Below are 18,985 nucleotides of genomic sequence, written 5' to 3'. Positions count from 1 at the left end.
ATTTCGTCACTGGTTTGCCAGATGTGACGTAGTTCATGTTTCCTGGTGTGAGGGTAAAGTACAAGGGAATATAGTGCCGTAATTTGAGTACTCAGTGTAGCAGAGAGTCGGGGACCAGACACATCAACCATGCTGCAACTGAAATGGGTAAGGCAAGATGGTTTTGGTAATCGGTAACGCTTACGTTATTCTGTGAATAAACTTCTTACAAACACTTTTTATGCATTTTTATAGATATAATTAATATAACTATAACTTTTTCTTGTTTGTTTAATTAGTACCAGAATACGGCTATAAAGGTATTTTAGTGGCAGCTGCAAATATTTATATTCGACTGTTTGAAAATCGTTCCTCTTGGTCGCAGACGTAAAAGTTAAGTCTAATAGGCATGCTATTGCATTTTCTCGAACGTCCTGTGTTGGAATATGTGAAGTGGTGCGCATTTTACATTTCAGTCAAAAGTTAAATGAGGTGAATTTGCTTTATCTTTTACCATGTATTCTGCGATATGTGTCTTCTCTCACGGTGTGTCCGTATGCAGGTATTCTCCGTATTATATCTTTTTTCGCGGTGCCCTGAGTGTGAGGCGTATGTGGTCAGACGGTCCGGCAAGGCAGGATCATCGGATGAGTCTTTCACTGCATGTGGGTTTTTATATTGTTATACCAGAATGTGTTTATGCAAGAATATGTGTGCTCAATGTATGAATTATTATTACATTTACGCCGTGTGCAATCAATAACAAACATGAAAGTGGTTGCAGGGCAATTTACAACTTGGGTATGGGTTTAATACTAAATGTGCATTCAGTATGCTAATTAAAACGTATAAGGACATACATTTTAAAAATAGTTTTCAGTGGTATAATACTATTATCTAGAATATCTGTTTTATTATACATTGAGGGGATCACGCATCTAGGCGTAATACAATATGGAGTGTTGTTCGGAGTTGCTAGAACTACTACCTAAGGTATCTGCGTTAGCGGCCTTTTTTTCTGTGGGCTGCTGTTCATAAGTGGTCTGCCATATTGGATACACAGATCAAGAATGAACTACGTAATCCAAAATAACTCAAATGCAGTTTAACTTAATTTTTGCAAATAATCTCTTCATATATATATCTCTTCATATATAATAATTTATTTATTTATTTATTTATTTTTTATTTTATTTATTTTTTTCATGGGGAACTCCAAATTACTTTCTTTTGATTACATATTCAAAACATTCATACATTTCATCTTGAGCAATCTGTTGAATATAATGAAAAAATTTAGGCATAACTGCTTTAAACCTTGCTTTTATCTAGATGATCGATTACACACTTTCTGGTTAATATGCGTTCAGACAATAAAAAAATAGAATTTTTTTAAAGGACTTCAAATTTATGAATGTACAATAATGATGATGTGTATGAGCGCATATAATAGCTGTACTTACCTTCAGGCTATTTTACAGTTTACATTATTTGATTTGAGTTCATTTTTATGTATATTTTCTTGACAGTACTGCTTATATGGTCTGTTTTTATACATGAGGCCAATAGGCCTTTTCACAAAAATAGGAAATTATGTTATGATATTAGTTCCGTTATAGGTCCGCGCCTATTATGTCAGTATTCCCTTTTCTCAAATAACTCTTCTTCTGTTTTCTGTTTTGTCTGTTTTCCATGTTGTTGTTATATAATTTATAAAGAAATAACATTTTGTTGTTTGTAACTCATATGGCTGCTCAGATCACTGACTTGTGAGATCATGGACTTAATAATGGATAATGGATGGTTTTATTCTCTGTCTCCAGCAAAGCCCCTGTAAATTTGAGTCTATTATCTCAGTTTACTTAGTTATTTTCCCTCAGTCAAAGACACATTTTTTATTAATAATAATAATAATAATAACAATAAGAAGAAGAATAGAAAAAAATCACACTCATAATGCGCAGCCAGCACCAAACAGACAGAATTGCAAAGCAAACTGAATTATAACTGCCTCTATTTAAAACTTTTTTTTTTTTTTTTTTTAATGACCCAAGCTGACAAAACAGTTAATTGTGAAATGTTCTTTGTGGAGTACAATACTTATGGGGTAGTTCAGGCATTTTCATAGGATATAATTTGTAAAAACAGACTTCTGAAATTCATTCATATTAAGTATGGTCACTGTTGTCGCATGTAGGACCTGGACCTCCACATCCACCATCTTCTCCAAGATTGTCTAAGAACAGCCATCTGGACAGTTGCTGCAACAATCTGTTGCCTTAACCAAAAAATGTTTGCTTAATGTCAGAAGCCATCCTATGTGGTGGTGGGGTTATAGTATGAGTAGGCGTATGTTATGAACAGTGAACACCGGGTCATTTTATTCATGGCATTTTGAATTCTCAAAGATAACTCGATGAGATCCTGAGGCCCATCACCTCATGTTGCAGCATGATATTGCACAGCCCTATGCTGTAAGGATCTGTACACAATTTCATGAAGCTGAAAACATCCCAGTTCTTGCATGGCCAGCATACTCACAGGACATGTCATCCTTTGAGCATGTTTGGGATGCACTTAAAAAAGATGAAAACAATCTGACTCCATGGTATAATGAAAACACACACACCCTAAAAAGAGCAGCCCAGAAAATGGAGCGCAGGTGGAGAAAAAGTAAATTAGAAGTATTTCATATTGCCTGGCGGGAGAGTATCCTGTCATACAGAAAAGCATTAAAAATTAAAAATTGCAAGATCTTTTCATCTCTTTTAGAAGAAAACAAACACAACCCCCGGTATTTATTCAATATTGTAACTAAATTAACAAATAATTAAACGTTAACAGGTGCTAACATTCCCCAAGAGTATAGAAGTAATGACTTCATGAGTCATGAATTCTTTACTTCTAAGATTGATACCATCAGAGATAAAATTGTAACTATGCAGCCATCAACTACAGTTTCACATCAGATAGTGAGCTTTAGATCCCCTGAGGAAAAATTACACTCATTCTCTATTGTAGGAGAAGAAGACTTATACAAACTTAGCAACGTACTAAACCAGCAACATGTATGTTAGACCCTATTCCATCTAAACTATTAAAAGATTTGCTTCCAGATGTCATAGATCCTATCGGGCCTGGTTGGCTCATGGGACTCCTGAGGCAGCTGACAGGTACCGGTGGGCCAAGCGGACCGCTGGCCGGGTGGTTGTGCAGCTCAAAAACTCGGGTCTGGGAGGAGTTCGGGGAGGCCATGGAAAATGACTATCGGACGGCCTCAAAGAGGTTCTGGCAAACCGTCAGACGCCTCAGAAAAGGGAAGCAGTGCCCTGCCAACACCATATACAGTGCTGGTGGGAACCTGCTAACCTCGACTGGGGATATTGTCGGGCGGTGGAAGGAATACTTTGAGGACCTCCTCAATCCCGCCAACTCGTCTTCCACTGAGGGAGCAGAGGCCGGGGACCTGGGGGGGGACTCGACCATCACCCTGGCTGAGGTCACTGAGGTTGTTGAGAAGCTCCTCGGTGGCAAGGCACCAGGTGTGGACGAGATCCGCCCGGAGTACCTCAGGTCTCTGGATGTTGTAGGGCTGTCTTGGTTGACACGGGGGACAGTGCCTCTGGACTGGCAGACCGGGGTGGTGGTTCCTCTTTTTTAAGAAGGGGGACCGGAGGGTGTGCTCCAACTATAGGGGGATCACACTTCTCAGCCTCCCTGGGAAAGTTTATGCCAGGGTACTGGAGAGGAGAATCCGTCCGATAGTTGAACCTCAGCTTCAAGAGGAACAATGCGGGTTTCGCCCTGGACGTGGAACACTGGACCAGCTCTATACCCTCTTCAGGATGCTGGAGGGTTCCTGGGAGTTTGCCCAACCAGTCCACATGTGTTTTGTGGATTTGGAGAAGGCATTCGACCGGGTTCCTCGTAGTGTCCTGTGGGGGGTGCTCTGGGAATATGGGGTAAGGGGCCCTTTGCTATGGGCTGTCCGATCCCTGTATGATCAGAGCAGGAGCTTGGTTCGCATTGCCGGCATTAAGTCAGACTTGTTCCCAGTGCATGTTGGACTCCGACAGGGCTGCCCTTTGTCACCGGTCCTGTTCATTATTTGTATGGACAGGATTTCTAGGCGCAGCCGGGGCCGGAGGGGTCTGGTTTGGTGACCACAGAATAGCTACTCTGCTTTTGCTGATGATGTTGTTCTGTTGGCTGCATCTGGCCAAGACCTACAGTGTGCGCTGGGGCGGTTTGCAGCTGAGTGTGAAGCGGCTGGGATGAGAATCAGCACCTCTAAGTCTGAGGCCATGGTTCTAAGTCGGACAAGGGTGGCTTGCCCCCTTCAGGTTGGTGGGGAGTTCCTGCCTCAGGTCGAGGAGTTTAAGTATCTTGGGGTCTTGTTCACGAGTGAGGGAAGGATAGAACAAGAGATCGACAGCTTCTGCAGTAATGCGGTCGCTGTACTGGTCTGTCATTGTGAAGAAGGAGCTGAGCATGCAAGGCGCGGCTCTCGATTACCGGTCGATCTTCGTTCCTACTCTCACCTATGGTCATGAGCTTTGGGTCATGACCGAAAGGACGAGATCCCGGATACAAGCGGCCGAAATAGGTTCCTCCGTAGGGTGGCTGGGCGCTCCCTTAGAGATAGGGTGAGGAGTTCAGTCACTCGGGAGAAGCTCGGAGTAGACCCGCTGCTCCTCCACATCCTCCAGAGAGGCCAGCTGAGGTGGCTCGGGCATCTGTTCCGGATGCCTCTCGGACGCCTCCCAAGGGAGGTGTTCCGGGCATGTCCCACCGGGAGGAGGCCCCGGGGAAGACCTAGGACACGCTGGAGGGACTATGTCTCTCGGCTGGCCTGGGAGCGCCTCGGTGTTCCCCCGGAAGAGCTGGAGGAAGTGTCTGGGGAGAGGGGAGTCTGGGCGTCCCTGCTTAGACTGTTGCCCCCGCGACCCGGCCCCGGATAAGCGGAGGAAGAAGAAGAAGAAGAAGTTTCCAGATGTCATAGATCCTATTTTGACCATTATTAATTCATCATTGTCATTAGGATATGTTCCCAAAACATTCAAACTGGCTGTAGTTAAGCCTTTTATTAAGAAACCACATCTTGATCCCAAAGACTTAGTAAATTACAGACCAATCTCTAATCTTCCTTTTCTGTCTGTCAAAGGTAGTATCCTCACAACTGTATTCCTTTTTAGAAAAAAAATGGTATCTGCAAGGATTTCCAATCAGGTTTTAGACCGTACCATAGTACTGAGACTGCTCACATTAGAGTTTCTAATGACCTGCTTCTATCATCGGATGATGCATTGGCTGCTCTCTTAAATTCTTCATCATCAGTTAGGAACCTAGGTGTGCTGTTTGACAGCAATCTTTCCTTCAAAAACCATGTTTCCAGCATCTCTAAAACGTTTTTCCATCTTAAAAATATATCTAAATTACGAACTATGCTTTCAACCTCTAATGCAGAAATATTAATTCATGTGTTTATGACCTCGAGGTTAGATTATTGTAATGCTTTATTGGGTGGTTGTTCTGCATGCTTGATAAACAAACTTCAGCTTGTCCAAAACGCAGCAGCTAGAGTCCTTACTAGAACTAGGAAGTATGATCATATTAGCCCGGTTCTGTCAACACTGCACTGGATCCCTATCAAACATCGGATAGATTTTAAAATCGTATTAATTACTTCGCAAAATCATTGAAGTGGAGTGGAGCAACATTCCACAGGTTACAATCAACTGTTTCTCAAATTTTAGAGAGGCTGTCCACAATAAAAGGCCAAAGACCCACTTGTGCAATCATGTCTAATCAGCATCTTGATATGCCACACACGAGTTCAGACTGCACTTTTAGCCCTGATTTTGACTCCGTGAGAGGTTTTGATGATCATGTCAGTTGATATATGTTGGTAGTAGTAACGTGCAAGGAACATTCAAATAAGACCACTTTTTGTTGCCCCTTTAGCTTGTGTTTGAAATATTGGCTTTGCTCTAACCTAAGCCAATATTAAGATTTTAGCTCCCTTATGTCTTCAGCTTCAGAGCAGAGCACTTATGAATGTTTGCACCAACATTTTATAAAGTTAGCCTTTTTGGTGATGTGTGTTGTTAGATTTAAAATCTCTAATCTCAAATCTTTTATGTTCTATGTCTCTTCCCTCTTCCTTAAACTTGATTCGGTCCTCGAAGTTCTTTCTGACTATCCATTTAACAGCCTGTCAGGTTCCTGCAAAAACAGATGCTTTGAACTAGTGGAAAGCGAACCCCCAAACTGTCGCTGTGACAACCTGTGTAAAACATACAGTACCTGTTGCCCCGACTTTGATGAACACTGCCTGAAAACAGGTAAGGTTTTTCCTTTTTAATTGGGATATATATAAAAATGTCTGAGGCTGAGGAAGTAATACTTGTACCAGGCTCTGTAACAGTTTCATTTTAATTTCACATGGCTTAGGTTTTATGTTTAAGAAGTGTGTGTGTGTGTGTTTTGTTGTTGTTGTTATTGTTGTTTTGTTTCCTTAGCTGGGGGCTTTGAGTGCAGTAAAGACCGCTGTGGTGAAACTCGCAATGAACAGCATGCCTGTCACTGCTCAGAGGACTGCATGGCTAAAGGAGACTGTTGCACCAACTACAGGTCTCTCTGCAAAGGTATGCTTTGAGTGTTTCTGCAAACTGGAAAAATAAAAAGTATTTGCAGTTTTTTAATGTAATTAGTATAATGTTTATCAGAAATAATTTAATGTAGAAGTTTTAGAATGTTTTGATTTAAGTGGCTATCACCCATTACTGGTATTTTTGATTTGTGTTTGTTATATTTGATTGATTTTGATTTGATAGAGTGTGTATAATCCATATGGGGGGGAAGATGGTTAATAACTTCCAGTCAAGTTCTTAAGAGCTTTTTACCCAGACTACTACAATCATAAGAGTGGGGTCTGGCATGTTTGTGTATATGAAGAAATGTGTCCCGTCACCTCATGTTGTATGACTTCCTCCGTGTATTAGGGGACATTCCCTGGTTGCAGGAAGAGTGTGAAGAGATTAAAAACCACGAGTGTCCAGCCGGGTGAGAGACAATTGTGATTTCAGTAACAAACATCACTAAACTTTTTATATTCAACACCAAGTCCACCACACTTATATCTTAGGTCACAGCTGTACTTTACATACTAAAAGACAAGGAAATGTTTATGTATTTAATGCTGTGAAGTGCTGAATAATGGCAAACACTATTAAAAGAGTTAAGATAGATACTGGGCTTCTGTTTGACCAAAAACCTTATTGGGAGGACTGGCTGATTAACACAATTAATGTTAATGTGTTTTTAGAACCTAATCATATTAATAGTCAAAGGTTGTTATAAAAGAGCAAATGAAAGACTTATCTGTCAACTATTGATTAGGACAAATATAAGCAAAAATATATATTTTTAATTTAGTTTGTAACTGAAGAATTAATGTTTATTTCTGTGTATCTAGGTTTGTTCGGCTGCCTATCATCATGTTGTCTGTTGATGGCTTTCGTGCATCTTACATGAAAAGAGGAAGCATGGTGATCCCCAATATTGAGAAACTTAGTAAGACTTATGTTTTGTCAACAAACATAACATAAACAAAATCAACAAACTGAATAAATACTAAGCTGTCAGTCCGTTGAGAAAATATAAAATGTATTACACAATATATATATTCATCAAAAATAAATACCAATTAGTTGTACATAACAGAATTTGCTGAGACGGTATGTATGTGGATAGTTATACTATCTAACTTTATTTAGGGAGTTGTGTGATAATGTAGTTTATTTATAAAAAGTCAAGCAGTTGTGGACATTATGGTGCTTCTTCAATATTTTTGTGTGTTTGGAATTGACAGCAAGTTGTAATTTCGATAAATAATCTCAAGTAATAAAATGCTGATTTAACACCCTAAACACTAGCCAACAGTCTACAACAAACCTTTTTCTGTGATTTGTCTAAAACCCTAAATTTACTACAGGAAAACTCAATTTAGGGCACAATCTTGTTCAAACAATAAGTTCATGTATTCCACCTGTGCTAAATTAACAATTTATTGTACTAAACGAATGCCTAATGATTGACATTTCTGTTATAGGATCATGTGGAACTCACGCACCATACATGAGACCTGTGTACCCCACCAAAACCTACCCAAATTTGTATACAATTACAACAGTATGTAATAAATGTGTTCTTTGTTACATTTTACAAGTTTTTTAAGACTTTTTTTGTAGGATTCAAATTCTACAAAAGTGGTGTTCATATTAGAACTTAGAAAGCACCACTCTACATGATAATATTTCTGTTGCCTGCTAAACCATGTGATGTGAACCTATTTCTTATGATTTTTTTTTTCTTTGCATTAGGGTCTTTATCCTGAGTCGCATGGAATTGTGGGTAACTCGATGCATGACCCTGGCTTTGAGGCCAATTTTAACATTCGTGGGAAGGAAAAGCTTAAGCATCGATGGTGGGGAGGACAACCTGTGAGTTTTTTTCTCAAATGGCACTACACATCACCTCAAAACATCATGGTGCAGTACTGGGAAAAAAACTTATAATTAAAGGATGAATTGATCAAAATCTGCTGCCATCTAGCAGGATGACAAAGATGAAATGAGGGTGGACATTTCAGTGAGACAATAATAAAAAGTAAAGCTGTTAGAATTGCCCAGCCAATCACCTGACTTGAATCCAATAAAAAGTTTAGAGTTCATAAAAGAGGCCCATGAAACCTTCAAGATTGATGTTTGATGTTTGTTCAGATGTGGTTTTGGCCCATTCTTCCACACAATGCATACAAAGAGTTTCTCCGTACAGTACATCTTGAAACTGTACTAAAATCTGGTACTTAAAAATCTGACAGAGTAGTAAATTGCAGTTTAATACTTTTTTTTTCCCCTGGGTCATTCATTCTATTACACAGAACTTAATTTCTGAACTAATTTGTATTGCAAGAAATGAGAAAATTATAAGTAGTATCTAAGGGGCACAAGTGTTCTAAAACTGTAAGAAGATCATCTGCATAATGTTTTTTTTAGATCTTTTGCAAGCTACATGAAAACAAAGAGGACATCTCTAACACATCTGTCAGCTATTAACCCAACAGCTGGAGCCAATTTTCAGTTTTCACTGAACTTTATTTCTTCTGGCTGATTCTATACTCTACTGACAGAGCTGTGACGGTAAATGAGGCCATCATAGATGGAACTTATCCAGTCTTGTCGCAGTTTTGCCAAAACATGTGAAAATGAACCAACACACAGAACAATAGTCTCTTATATCCCTAGAAATTGTTTAGTTTGATATGAATAAATGGATTTTTACCAAAAGACTCAGAACAACACGTTTGGTTTGATACCTGTTTTTTCTTCCATTTCTAGATCTGGATAACAGCAGTGAAACAGGGAGTAAAGGCTGGTACGTTTTTCTGGCCAGTGTAAGTCAACATGATCCAAACTCAAATGCAAACAATGTTTGAAGGTAGTTTAAAGTCACATGATTTAAAATCAAGTTTTTAAATAATGTGGCTATCGAGGAGTGCACATTAGTGCCATTTCATGATTTCAGCTTGGTGGATGTTTAAATGTGTGAAAAAAAATCCTATATATTTATAGTAAATGAGGACTTTTCAAATCTATGGACCATAATGTCATGGAGACATGCAGGTGGGCATGTGGGCTAGTAAAACAAACACCTACAATAACCACAAAGCTTTGACAATTTTTATCCACAGACAAGAATAACTTATATTTTCTTAAAATGACATGAAAATCTAGTTATACAGCTGGCAAAAGTACTTTGTTTTATGAAATCTTGAAATTTTGGCTTGGAGGAAATCGTGAATATTTTTGTTCTGATGTGCTCTCTGGCAAGCCCTACACCTGCCTAGAAGTGAAACACAAAGTTTCCCTCATTGACATTCACAGAGGGCCTTCAGACTGCATTTTTCACTTGTACTTAGAGACAGCCTGAACTGGTTTGCTAGTAATTTGTGAGAAAAATTTCAACATACATGAAAGGCACTTTTCAGCTGCATACCAAATTCACAGAAGGGCAAAGTGCTTTCAGGACTACTTCCTTTGGCCCCAAACCATGATTGAGGAGGCCTGTGCTTAGTACATAAATTTACTGAACATTAATACAACTGGACAGGTCAGAATGAGTGGAGTTAGTAGTGGAGAGATTGATTGAGATAATCTTTCTAAGCTTTCCTGTTTCCTTGGTATCTTACATAAGACTATTTTTAAGACTCTTATGAACTTATACTTCTATATCTGCAGGTGTTAAACTTAAAGGTTTGCCTAATTGTACTGCCCTGCTGATTCTTTCACACACACATATATATATATACATATTAGTGTGTCTGTGTGTGTATATATACACTTTAAATAGCTATATATTTCGGTTATATACATGTAATGTACAAGAATGTAATGTACAAATGTGTTTTTCATTAACAGTGGCATTCCAATGGAAAGGAGAGTTCTGACCATGTTGCAATGGCTTCATCTTCCGCATTCAGAGAGGTCAGTATGTACTTAGTTGGGGTTTGGTACCGAAACCCGGTACCAGTATGGCACTGGTTCCTAAGTAATCAGTATGTACAGAACCGAATCAGAACACATATTTTGGTGGCTCATGTCAGTGCCATGCTTGAATGACAAACCCAACAAATCTTTGTAGTATAGCACGTGTGTTTGTGTGTTTTAACTTGACATAACTTTAACATAAGGGCATCAGAGGAGCATGTGAATGCAGTGAATTACACTTTTGCCCTGATGGCAGCAGATAGCCTTTTGTTATCTAGCTAAAGTTAAGCTGAACATGCTTCAATTAAAATTCCTAAAGCTAAACTTCACTTGTATTCCCATTTTAAACCTGTTGTTTAACAAAAGAGATTATTGTAACCTTTTTATTCCAAAATACCAGTCCGATGCTTCCTTTTGTAATCTATTGTAGCTTTTGTGACAGAATGATGCAAAAATGTTCTATAGGCTATTGGTAAAAAAATACATAGAGAGATTAATTGAATAACAGTGATAAATGATACATTTTTGAGGTTATAGTGTTAATGGCCAGTCTGTCCTTTTTGGAGAAAATTGTATGTATTGTTTTTTTTTGTTTTGTTTTTCGTTTTAAGGTTAATGAGGTTATCTTAACAGTCACAGTGAGTTTGTTTACATGGACTCTCTTAATGTGATTTATAATGAGATTTTAACAATATTGCGATTTTTTAATTCATGTAAAATGCGTTGTAATTATGTGTTTTTCCTCGTCCATTCTAAACTGTGTTTTTTAAAAATGCACATGTGCATATACAGCTAAGGAAACCCAGGAGTATGACGATAGAGGCAACCCGCGACAAAGCATAATGATAGCGAACCAAAAAAATAATAAATTGGTCAATATGTGCCATGTTCAATATAGCAGCATCGTAGAGATCTTTGATAAGTAAAATGACATGACAATGGCCCTATGTTGTTGAACTTGCGTGGTTCAAACAACGAAGATGCGACAATGTTCAAAAAAGTTTACTAATTTGGCTAGTTTGTATCCAGAACAATGCATTGTACTATGGTGCTTAATCAGCTGGCTATGTTGTTGTTCGGGAAACTACTCACAACTTTTATGAACATGGTTGCATCTCTGTCGCAATGTTTACAATGAACCTATAAAAATACATAATTTAATTGCATTTTATGTTAATACAATAAATAACTAATCTTGTGACGGGGGGAAGAATCACACAACAAGGATAGACATTTACATTTAGTCATTTTGCAGACGCTTTTATCCAAAGCGACTTACAATTGAGAGTACAACAGCGATTCATTTTTTGAGAGACAAACAGACAGAGTAAGTGCTTATATCACCCAGTCACAGGGAGTGTTCAAATTAGTACATGCCAGAAGGGAAGGAATAAACAAGGGGGAGGAAAAGTGAGACAGAGACAGTGAGAGTATATATATATATATATATATATATTTTTTTTTATGATGAGGTCAGGTATTGCTGAAAGATGTGAGTTTTCAGCAGTTTCTTAAAGATTGACAGAGATCCAGCATTCCGGATATGTACGGGAAGATCGTTCCACCAGCCAGGAACAGAGAACGAGAAAGTTCTGGAGAGTGATTTCGAGCCTCTTTGAGATGGTACCACGAGGCGTCGCTCGCTAGCAGATCTCAGACTTCTAGAGGGTGTGTAGATTTGTAATAGTGAGTGGAAGTAGACCGGTGCCGAGTCTGTGGTTGTTCTATATGCAAGCATCAGTGCCTTGAACTTGATGCGAGCTGCAATAGGTAGCCAATGTAAGGAGATAAAGAGAGGTGTAACATGGGTTCTCTTGGGCTCATTGAATACCAGCCGTGCTGCTGCATTCTGAATCATTTGTAGAGGTTTTATTGTGTTTGATGGAAGTCCAGCCAGAAGAGCATTGCAGTAGTCCAGTCTAGAAATGACAAGGGCCTGGACAAGTACCAAGGTTATTTTAGGGCTTTGCAATCAAAATACTTTCTGCCCCCTTTCTATTTGTCACCTTTCACTTCTCAGCAAAATCCCAATTTCATGTGCAACTCAGTAAAATTAAGTAACCTTTTACAATTTTTGTTGTAAGTGTGACTTCATGTAGCACCAGGTCCTGGAGAAACATTGTCTCATTTCACTATGCACTGCACAGCTATATGTAGTTAAAAATGACAATAAAAAGCCACTTGACTTGACTAACCTGTATGCATGAACGGTCAAATGCACACAAAATGTGGCAAAATTCCTTATTGCTCTAGACAAGTGTCTTGCACAGAGCTCAGGAAGTGCAGGGGCGAAGCAATGTTGCTAGGGCACTATCTGTGGCCCAGGAGTGGACTACATTGAGCCGAAAGGGCACTTTAGCATAAGCAATTAAAGGGACATGTGCACTTTTGACCATTGAGGCATGCAGGTTACACGATTTTAATGATTTACATGTGAAATTGGGCTTTTATGGACGAGTGAAAGAATCAAAAAGTATTTTGATTAATTGCACAGCCCTAAAATAACATCTTATGACAAACAACAAAACTGTGTGTACTGATAAGCAACTCGGTCCATGTTGGCACCAGAGCATGTGAGGGCATGCACGGCATAAGCAAAACGCTCTGCTAATTTTCCGCTCACACTCATCGGTAAACCAAATCCTGTTCCGATCACACTGTGACATTTTCACCAGTAGGCCTAATTGTGTTTTTTTTTTTTTTTTTTTATAAGGAAATTCTTGAACAATGTCGCAATTTGAAGTTAAAATAAAGAGAAGTAATGGATATGTTTTAGGGTGATTTTTCAGCTAGCACATAATTTACATTTAAAATTAGCCTATTAAATTTAAAAAAATGTCTTGTTATTTATTTAATTTTTTTTAAGTAGCTTTTCTAAATAATTAAAACAATAACTGAAAAAGTAGGCTATATTTCATTTCCATCAGGCCTTCTAATAAACTGGTGTTTTTTGAGTCTTGATACTTTTGCATCCATTTTTTTTTTTTTAAGCAACAAACATTTTCATTATTCAAAATTCCCATTTCATAAAAAATCATAATGATCTTTTTTTTTCATATGTAAATGCTAAGTTTCTATACAGACATTTTCTTGCTGACATAGTGTAGCTGCTTTATGAAACCATTTAGGCCTAGCATCAATATTATGATCTTAATATTTCATTCTTAAAATTATTAGATAGCCCATTTCTTTGCAGATAACTGTATCCTGGGAGGGGGAATGAAACAAAAGCAAAAGAAGTTTGTTTAAAACGAAGGAACTTTTGTGAAAGTATGTAGTGTCACAAGTTGAAGAATCATGCACCAGAGGTGCACAAACAAAAACCCAGAAAGGTGGTTTTATTTACAATGGTGTCAGAAAAACAGTGCAAAACGTCCAAACTGTGTCTTGGTGCTTGTAGTTCTCTTTGTTCTCTTTTTAGTTCAGTGGGTCCATGCTGTGATTACGTGGGGCTGATCAGTCACACTGTGCTGTTTGGAGGGGAACAAGAGACAAGCATTGATCTCTACTCTTGAAAAGACCATGCTCTCCTACTGGCGTGCCTCACGAGATTTGAGTTGCCAGTTCTAGATGAGGTGCAGCTGTGACTGATCAGCTGGTGATGGGTGCGGTCAGGTGCTCCTCGTTGTTTCCCAGGGAGACACTGATTGATCCTTGGGACACTCGTCACAGTAGGCTAAATGGGGCTGCATTTCAGCTGGAGTTTTGCCACTTTGGTGGAAACAACAGGAGAGTGCTCCCATGGCTGTCAAGAGCAGCTTGATGGCTTCTATTTACCTGCCAGCAGCAGCAACATTTATGGTGCGTGCCGTCAGCAGCTGAAGAGTTCTGAGTTGCCATCTCCTCATTAGATGCGCTTTTAGAGAAAATCTTTACAGATTATGACGATGATTGATGTTTTGTTTTTGATTGGTTTTATTTATTTTTATTGATTTAAGTAGCCTAATAGTAAAGCTTTCTATTTATTTTATCTGTGAATGCTAACAATGATGAAACAGATGAAATTACCTACATGTCATAGTTATCTTTAATTTATAAAAGTATATGAAAAGTATGAGTATGTACAGCACTCAATGTTTAGTTGGGGCTCCTTTTGCCTGAATTACTGCAGCAATATGGCTTGGCATGGAGTCCATCAGTCTGTGGCACTGCTCAGGTGTTATGAGAGCCCAAGTTATGAGAGCCCACTCTTTTGCGTGGTTGGGTCTGGCATATCACATCTTCCTCTTCACAATACCCCATAGATTTTCTATGGGGATAAGGTCAGGCGAGTTTGCTGACCAAATAAGAACAGGGATTCCATGGTCCTTTAAACTAGGTACTGGTAGCTTTGGCACTGTGTGCCGGTATGCAGGTGCCAAGTCCTGTTGGAAAATGAAATCTGCATCTCCATAAAGTTGGTCAGCAGCAGGAAACATGAAGTGCTCTAAAACCTCTTGGTATTTGGCTGCACTGACCTTGGACTTCAGAAAACACAGTTTTTGTCTATAGCCCAGGCAAGATGCTTCTGACGCTGTCTGTTGTTCAAGAGTGAATTGACACAAGGAATGCGACAGCGGAAACCCATGTCTTGCATACGACTGTGCATAGTGACTCTTGAATGTGAATCTAATCTTTGTGAATTTCCCCCACATATTTGAATGGGTTTTGTTTAACAATCCTCTCCAATGTGCAGTTATCCCTATTGCTTGTATATATATATATATATATATATATATATATATATATATATATATATATATATATATATACATATATATATATATACATACATATATATACACATATATACATACATATATATATATATATATATACATATACATATATATATATATACATATACATACATACATATATATATATATATATATATATATATAAAAATTCTACCACATGTTTTCCTTCCCTTCACCTCTCTAATGTGCTTGGACACAGAGCTCTGTGAACAGCCAGCCTCTTTTGCAATGACCTTTTGTGTCTTGCCCTCCTTGTGCAAGGTATCAGTGGTCGTCTTTTGGACAACTGTGAAGTCAGCAGTCTTCTCCATGATTGTGTAGCCTACAGAACTAGACTGTGAGACCATTTAAAGACCTTTGCATGTGTTTTGAGTTAATTAGCTGTTTAGAGTGCGGCACCAAATGTCTTCACTATTGAACCTTTTCAAAATATTCACATTTTCTGAGATACTGAATTTGGGGTTTTTCAGTTATATCATCAAATTAAAAGAAATAAACATTTGAAATATATCAGTCTGTGTGTAATGAATAATTATATTAATATACAAGTTTCACTTTTTGAATAGAAATACCTTAGTGAAATACCATTTTGATGATAGTCTAATTATACGACCATGCAAAATTGACATTGCTGTTAAACCATTTCCAATCTTCAATTTTTCTGCTTTTCCTGCAGTTCCTGGATGTGCGCTGCTGAGCTATCTGTTGAATTTGAACCACTTAATTTTTGGAAACTAATTTGTAAAGTGAAACTATACACTACTTAAAAATGCAAGTCCTGTAAAAACAATGCATTAAAATGTAAGCACTATTAATTGCAATGCATTTTTTTATTTTTTGATTTGTGAAATTCAAGCTTTTTGTTTAAAATACATTTGGCATTAATTTTGTTGAGACCAGGGTTGAGAAACAATAGGTTAAGGCCCTGATATACCTCAAACAAGCTTCTTTTTTGTTATTTGTCTGAGGGCAAAAAGAAATTTGAAAAGTGACTGTTTACTGTTTCAGAACATTATGCCCCCCATTTTTTTTTTTTTTTTTTTTTGTGAGCTGGTTCGGCCTGATTTTGTTCAAAAGTATGTCATTTTAGTTTGTTCTTCAAACAAAATCGAAGTATATTGTAGTTATTAGACTTTGCCAAATAGTAACTTATACTATTGCAGTAGTACATAGTGTCATTGTGTTTTAATTTATTTTGTAGCTTTTATTTTTCTTTTTATTATTGATTAAAAAGTAACAGGTGTCTGTGTTTTTGCAGGCCATATGTTTATGCAATGCATTCTGAACAGCTGGATTCCTATGGCCACAAACTAGGACCTCACAGCACTGAGGTAAACAGAATCTACAATAATTACTTAGACCAATGGACGTTGTCACACTTGCTTCAGTCAAACACTTACTCACATAAACATACATGATCAAGCTGCAAATTTAACAGTAAAGCAAACAAATTCAGCCCAAATACAAGACTCACTCTATAAACATTATTATGGCTGGGTGTTAAGTTAAATTTTTAAGCAACCATCGAATTTCCTCAATACCACAGAGTAAATACATCTTGTTCTGTAAATAAAGTAGTTAATCTGTAAATAAAAGGCATTACTAACGCTGTTATTTTTTACAGTAACGGGTAATCTAATTACTTTTCCCCCGTTACAATGCCATTATCATTACTGATATTAAACTGCTGCTTTACTATAATTATTATAGGCTCATCATAATGGATGTGCAGTGCATACCTGTATTTGACGTTCCGTAAACTGTGAAGGTGCACGGGTCAGCAATGCTTTGACTCACACACGCAAAGAAAGGTGCAGAGCTAGAGAGGCAAGGGTCTTACATAAAACACAGAAGTGATACACAACATGTAAACACTATTTTTGTTGTATTTTTTTTCGAATTCTTCAGCTTTTAAAAACTGCCAGTTTATCTGGTAATGGGCCGAAAGTAATGCGCTAAGTATTATCTTATTGTCTATCACTCACCTATTGTCATCCCCAATGTAATTTTAGCAAATCCATAAACATGCAATGTGATTATTATTCATGAACCAAGCAGCTCATTAATCCTAGTGCATTTTATATTGTTGATATTAGAATAATAATATTTTTTATTATTGAAATGAAAATGCATTCATGGTTATTTTAATTACTAAAGCTATATAAAGCTCTACTCAGTAGTGTAGTGTCCCTTTTATTCAGTTAACATTTATATTGGGAACATCCAAGTTATTTGACATATTTGAATAGTTACTTTCCTTCGTAATTAGTTATTTTTATGTTGTATTTGATGAAACTATTAACTAATTGCAATTTTTTATAGTAACATGCCAACACTGCCAAACTGAAGACTATTTAAGCTTTATTTAACTTATATACACTGATATATTGTGTTTGATTATATTTTGTTCCTTTTTTTGTGCAGTGACACAGGAGATGAGTATATGATTCTGTAAAAACAACAAGCTGAAAACTATAAATATTTTATTTTAATCATTTTAACTGTTAGAGTTTATTTAATAAAATTGGTATTGAAAATTTGTTCGGCAACCGGTATATGTCAAGTTATCGATATCAAAGTTTTGAACAATACCCAGCCCTACTTATAACATTTACTTTCCATAATGTGTGAAAAAAAGTTGGCTTGAAGCTAATTTTCAAATTTTAAGACTGTTGATGTTGCTGGTGTAACTTTGATGTTGAGTAACACAGATGTTGTTTCCTTCTACAGCTAGACAGTGCACTGAAGGACATTGATAAGGTGATTGGACAGCTAATGAATGGCCTGAAACAGATGAACCTGCACCGTTGTGTCAATATAATCTTGGTTGGAGACCATGGTACCACATTTAGACCTGGTTTTGGGTGTCTAGGGATGATACTATTTCATTCAAAATTCTAAATATTTGATTTATATTTTCTTCTTCAGGCATGGAGGAAGCTCATTGTGACCGCACAGAGTTCCTGAGCTCCTACATGTCCAACACTGAGGACATCATCCTAATTCCTGGGTCTTTGGGAAGAATCCGAGCCCGAAATCCAAACAACTCTAAATGTGAGTAATTAAAAGGCAAAATGAGAATTCTAGCCTGCCCTGACCTAGTTGCATCAGAAATCACAAGATTTTGTTTATCGATTGTTAAAATATTGTTTGTATGTAAATATATTTACATTATTTTATAAATTATTATTATTATTATTATTTTCTATATAAAACAGGTTTAATTTTATCAAAATGCAATACTGCCTGTCTCAAATTTTTTTTATTTTTTTGTCTGTCACTTAGGTTGTGTGGTCAATTGGTTGATGTTAATTAAATGTCAAGTTGCTAAGTCAAATGCTCTCAACACATTTTTCTCTTGTGAGGACATTAGAATAAAGTGCACTATTTTCAGGAATAAAAACAATTAAGTTTACCTCTCTTTTTTTTGTTTCTAGATGATGCCAAAGCAATTGTAGCAAACCTTACGGTGAGTACCTTTTTATAAAATACTTTATAATAGTAAAGTATAATGTAAATTTACAAAAGTATACAAAGGCCGTGTCCAAACATGCAAGGGTATTTTTATTTTAGAAAATTTCTTTATAAAAAATCTGTCAAAATGCACATCATACCAACAGGTGGTGATATAATCTCAAACATAAAGCCATGTTTGCCAATCAAAAGCCTGAAAAGGTTTCCAGTAGGAGAAGATGCTCCCACGTCACGAGCCTAAGG

The 18,985-nt window shown here is 37.4% G+C and overlaps 1 protein-coding gene across 8 annotated transcripts in view; it reads left to right on the top strand.

The window, feature by feature from the left end:
* The first annotated feature begins 32 nt into the window (after window positions 1–32).
* Window positions 33–18,985, top strand: part of LOC122360600 (ectonucleotide pyrophosphatase/phosphodiesterase family member 2-like) — a 53,819-nt gene continuing 34,866 nt past the window's right edge. For all 8 annotated transcript variants that reach the window (XM_043261367.1, XM_043261363.1, XM_043261362.1 and 5 more), the window contains exons 1-14: window positions 33–147; window positions 542–644; window positions 6,168–6,323; window positions 6,501–6,626; window positions 6,984–7,044; window positions 7,457–7,554; window positions 8,093–8,172; window positions 8,364–8,483; window positions 9,381–9,436; window positions 10,461–10,526; window positions 16,527–16,599; window positions 17,999–18,107; window positions 18,197–18,322; window positions 18,706–18,737. In XM_043261367.1, the coding sequence (XP_043117302.1) occupies window positions 130–147; window positions 542–644; window positions 6,168–6,323; window positions 6,501–6,626; window positions 6,984–7,044; window positions 7,457–7,554; window positions 8,093–8,172; window positions 8,364–8,483; window positions 9,381–9,436; window positions 10,461–10,526; window positions 16,527–16,599; window positions 17,999–18,107; window positions 18,197–18,322; window positions 18,706–18,737 (1,224 nt within the window). In that variant the 5' untranslated portion in view covers window positions 33–129. The remainder of the gene's footprint in view (window positions 148–541; window positions 645–6,167; window positions 6,324–6,500; window positions 6,627–6,983; window positions 7,045–7,456; window positions 7,555–8,092; window positions 8,173–8,363; window positions 8,484–9,380; window positions 9,437–10,460; window positions 10,527–16,526; window positions 16,600–17,998; window positions 18,108–18,196; window positions 18,323–18,705; window positions 18,738–18,985) is intronic.

The sequence above is a fragment of the Puntigrus tetrazona genome, chromosome 16, assembly GCF_018831695.1.
Source record: "Puntigrus tetrazona isolate hp1 chromosome 16, ASM1883169v1, whole genome shotgun sequence".
Lineage (NCBI taxonomy): Eukaryota > Metazoa > Chordata > Actinopteri > Cypriniformes > Cyprinidae > Puntigrus > Puntigrus tetrazona.
Note: the sequence above shows the minus strand (reverse complement) of the source record. Positions and strands in the feature narration are given on the sequence as shown.